This window comes from Parus major, unplaced genomic scaffold (assembly GCF_001522545.3).
Source record: "Parus major isolate Abel unplaced genomic scaffold, Parus_major1.1 Scaffold220, whole genome shotgun sequence".
NCBI lineage: Eukaryota > Metazoa > Chordata > Aves > Passeriformes > Paridae > Parus > Parus major.
The window spans coordinates 108464-112160 of NW_015379263.1; the positions used below are offsets into that span (position 1 = coordinate 108464).

The 3697-nt window shown below is 70.9% G+C and overlaps 1 protein-coding gene across 2 annotated transcripts; it reads left to right on the forward strand.

Moving 5' to 3' along the window:
- Nucleotides 1-729: 729 nt before the first annotated feature.
- NAB2 (NGFI-A binding protein 2) lies at nt 730-3691 on the forward strand. Of its 2 annotated transcripts, XM_015615673.1 has the most exons (6): nt 731-1796; nt 2014-2147; nt 2619-2670; nt 2834-2966; nt 3046-3246; nt 3358-3691. In XM_015615673.1, exons 1-6 carry the CDS (start codon nt 1002-1004, stop codon nt 3450-3452), a joined length of 1410 nt encoding a protein of 469 aa, XP_015471159.1. In that variant the 5' UTR covers nt 731-1001; the 3' UTR covers nt 3453-3691. The 2 variants fall into 2 exon arrangements, with proteins under 2 accessions (XP_015471160.1, XP_015471159.1); XM_015615674.1 differs by lacking the exon at nt 3046-3246 and having other exon boundaries at nt 730-1796.
- Nucleotides 3692-3697: the final 6 nt, after the last annotated feature.

Genomic DNA, 3697 nt, shown 5'->3' on the forward strand with positions numbered 1-3697 from the left:
GAGCGAGCGGGGGACGGCGGGGAGGGGACGGGGCACCGGGGGGCACCGGCCAGGGCGAGAGTCCCGGGGAACGGTGGCCATGGTGGGACTGGGGGCACCGCAGGGGGACGGAGCAGCGAGGGCCAGCGGGCAGGGCGGGGGGTCCAAGGGGTGTTGGCCACGGGGCTCCGGGCGGGTCCGGGGCGCGGGGTTGCACGCGGAGAGGATGGTCCCGGTGGGACCGGGGGCACCGCGGCACCGGGGGGTACCGGGCGGGGTAGGGGGCTCGTGGGGGGATGGCCTCGATGGGACCGTGGGAGCACAGAGGGACGGTGGGGACGGAGGGGGGATGGGACACCGGGGGTCACCGGGCAGGACAGAGAGCCCGGAAAGGGATGACCCCGGTGGGTCTGGGAGGAATGAGGGGGATGGGGCACAGGGTGGGTTCGGGGCACTGGAGGGCATCAAGCAGCTGCGGGGACGCTGTGGGAGGATCGCCCTGGTGGGACCGGGGCGGGGATGGGGGCACCGAGCGGGGCGGGGTCACCAGGGAAGGATGGCCCTGATGGGATCCAGGGGACCACAGAGGAACAGGGCAGGGCAGGGGGCTTGGGGAATGCTGGTCGTGGTGGAATTGGCACTGGCACCTCATCCCCGGGGCTGGGGGGGGCTGGGGGAAGCCCCACGTGTGTCCTGCCCCACAGGAGGACCTGGCGTGGAGGGGCTGCAGGGGGGGGCAGAGGTTGGGCACAGCCCGGGGTAGGGGGTTGGGGCTGGGATGCGGGTGACCCCACTCATGTCTGTGCCATGTCCCGGGGCTCTGGCTGCAGGGATCGTCCCAGCCCGGAGCACATGGGTGGGACTGGGCGCCCCGTGGGGTTTAAGGACACTGGAACACCCGTAAACGGGAGTGCTCCCTCTGCCCTTTATCCCTAGGCTCAAGGGTGGGGAGGGGGTTTCTCCTGCATGTCTGTCCATCCCGGTGGTGAGTCTGTCTGTCCTCTGTCCACCACAGGCTCGCCATGGCCCTGCCCCGCACGCTGGGGGAGCTGCAGCTGTACCGGGTGCTGCAACGCGCCAACCTGCTGGGCTACTACGAGACCTTCATCCAGCAAGGGGGGGACGACGTGCAGCAGCTCTGCGAGGCGGGCGAGGAGGAGTTCCTGGAGATCATGGCGCTGGTGGGCATGGCCACCAAGCCCCTCCACGTCCGCCGCCTCCAGAAGGCTCTGCGTGAATGGGCCTCCAACCCGGGGCTCTTCAGCCAGCCCGTCTCGGCTGTCCCGGTCAGCAGCATCCCGCTCTTCAAGCTCTCCGAGGCCGGCGGGCGCAAGGCGCTCAGCAACGGGCACGCCAGCCCCAGCGAGGCCGCGGGCAAAGGGGGTGGCAGTGCCGGGACGCCCCCGGCCCGCAGCCCCACGGAGCCAGGGGAGAAGCTGTCACCGTCAGCGGCTCCACCGTGGCCGGGAAGGAGCACCCCCGAGTCGGAGGGTGGTGGGGATGAGGAGCCGGGGGGTCCCCCCTTCTCCCCGGGCGGGAGCAGCGGGGAGCAAGCGGTGGGCACGGAGCTGGAGCCGGAGTTGGCACGGACGGTGGTGGAGAGCGTGGAGCGGCTGCTGCAGAGCTGCCCCCGGGGCGGCGAGGCCGAGCTGCGGGCACTGATGAAGCTCAACAAGAAGCTGGCTAAGGCTGTGGGGCACATCTTCCAGCTGGAGGACGGTGACCGGCAGAAGGAGGAGGAGATCCGCCGGCACAGCGCGATCTACGGCCGCGGCGAGGCCCGGCGCCGGGAGGGCAAGCAGCTCACCCTGCATGAGGTGGGCTCCGTGCTTGAAGTTCCTGGGATGTGCTGGGTTGGGACAGGGACCGGGGCAGCTCTGGAGGTGGGGGTGGGTGGGATTCGAGGTCTGCTCCTACTCAGGTGGCATCTGCCAGCCTGGAGCTGGTGCTGCCTTAGCCGAGGGTCGTGTGGGCGCTGCTGTCCCGTGGGCGCTGCCGTCCCTGTCCCCGCTCACACATCATCTCTGCCCCCAGCTCATCATCAACGAGGCGGCCGCCCAGTTCTGCCTGCGGGACAACTCGCTGCTGCTGCGGCGCGTCGAGCTCTTCTCGCTGTCACGACAGGTCGCACGGGAGAGCACCTACCTGTCCTCGCTCAAGGTTGCCAGGTGAGCCCAGAGCTGGGAAACCCCCACCTCGTAGGGCTGGGGGGACCTGGCTGTCACCCCCTTGCACCCCGGGAGCTGCACCGTGATCCAGCGCTTCTGGATGGGGCCAGGACCGTGCGGCCCCCAGTTCCCCTCTGGCAGCGTGGGTGGTTTCTGCCTGACCTCGGAGCGTGGGAGGTGGGGAGGATGGGAATGACGGGGATGCCAGGCGTGGGCGGGGGGCACACCAGGCAGTAAAGGGATGCCTCTGGGGATACCCCATCTCTTGTCTCCATTCCCAAAGCCCCCTGCCCACCGTGCCAGGGCTGCCTTTTCCCTTTGCTCTCCAGCTGCTTCCCTCTTTTTCCGCCCCCGATTCCATCCGTGCCAGAACCCTGGCTTCTGGCATTGCCCTGCCTGGCGGCTCCGCTCACAATGTGGGGCCTTGCTGTGGCCACCCCCACGCCTGATACAGCCCCCTTCCACCCCCAGGGCCCATCCCGAGGACGGCGGTGCCATCGTGGCCAAGCGGCTCAAGCAGGAGGTGGGTGCAGGTGCAGGGGGAGCGTGTGCAGGTGCGCACACCTGCGAGCGTGGGTGCGACATGAAACGTGCCCGGGGCTGCCCATGCCAGCTCGGGGTGACGGCCGTGGGTGTTGCGGGGTGGGTGGTGCAGGGGGATCTGCTCACCTGTGTGCTCCTGGCAGGCGGGAGAGCAGAGCCGCCCTGAGCTCCTGGCACTGCCGGTGGGGCTGGAGCCCCCCGGGGCTGGATACCGAGCCAGCTTGGAGGAGGACACGGGCAGCCTCTCCGGGGAGAGCCTCGACGGCCACTTGCAGGGTGAGTGGGGGTCCCTTTCCTTCGCGGGTGGCTGGCGGTGGCAGACCCCTGGCGCTGACTGTCACCCCTCTCTCGGCAGCGGCGGGAGCCTGTCCCCGGCTGACCCCTCCGCCCGGTGCGGCCCCGGACGTGCCCCTCGGCCTCGCCCCCCACGGGCTCTGGAGCCGCCACATCCTCCAGCAGACGCTGATGGACGAGGGGCTGCGCCTGGCCCGCCTGGTCTCGCACGAGCGCGTGGGGCGGCTCAGCCCCCTCCTGCCGGGGAAGCCCCCGGGACCAGGTGAGCCCCCGCGGGGCCGGGGGGGCTTCGCCGTGGGCAGGGGTCAGGGCGGCACCGCTGCCTTCTCCTGTGGAATCGTGTGCTGACGCCATCTCCGTGTTCTCCCCACAGAGTTCGAGGACGGGCTGGCAGAACGGGGTCCTCCGGCCCCCCCAGACCCCCCTCGGGGCACCATCAAGGTGGAGCAGGAGACCAGCAGGCAGTGAGGCCCCTGTAGCCCCCCCGCCACCATTAACGAAGCAATAACGTGCTGGGGGACGGGTGCGGCGGCGCTCCGGGCCCGGGGAGCTTGCGGAGGGGGGGGTCTCAGCCACAGCCCCCCGACCCCCTCCCGTCCCACACCGACGCTCTGGTGTTACCTCAGCCGCGGCGGGATGCGACTCCCCGCAGCAGCAATACCCTCATCCCGCCCGGCTCCGTGCCCCCGCCGCCCCCCCAGGGCTGGGGAGCC

Bases quoted from the DNA above. Each gene is read 5' to 3' on its own strand.
- NAB2 (XM_015615673.1), top strand. From the start codon at position 1,002: ATGGCCCTGCCCCGCACGCTGGGGGAGCTGCAGCTGTACCGGGTGCTG. The intron at 1,797-2,013 runs GTGGGCTCCGTG...CTCTGCCCCCAG, and splicing joins AGCAGCTCACCCTGCATGAG to CTCATCATCAACGAGGCGGC. The intron at 2,148-2,618 runs GTGAGCCCAGAG...TTCCACCCCCAG, and splicing joins TCCTCGCTCAAGGTTGCCAG to GGCCCATCCCGAGGACGGCG.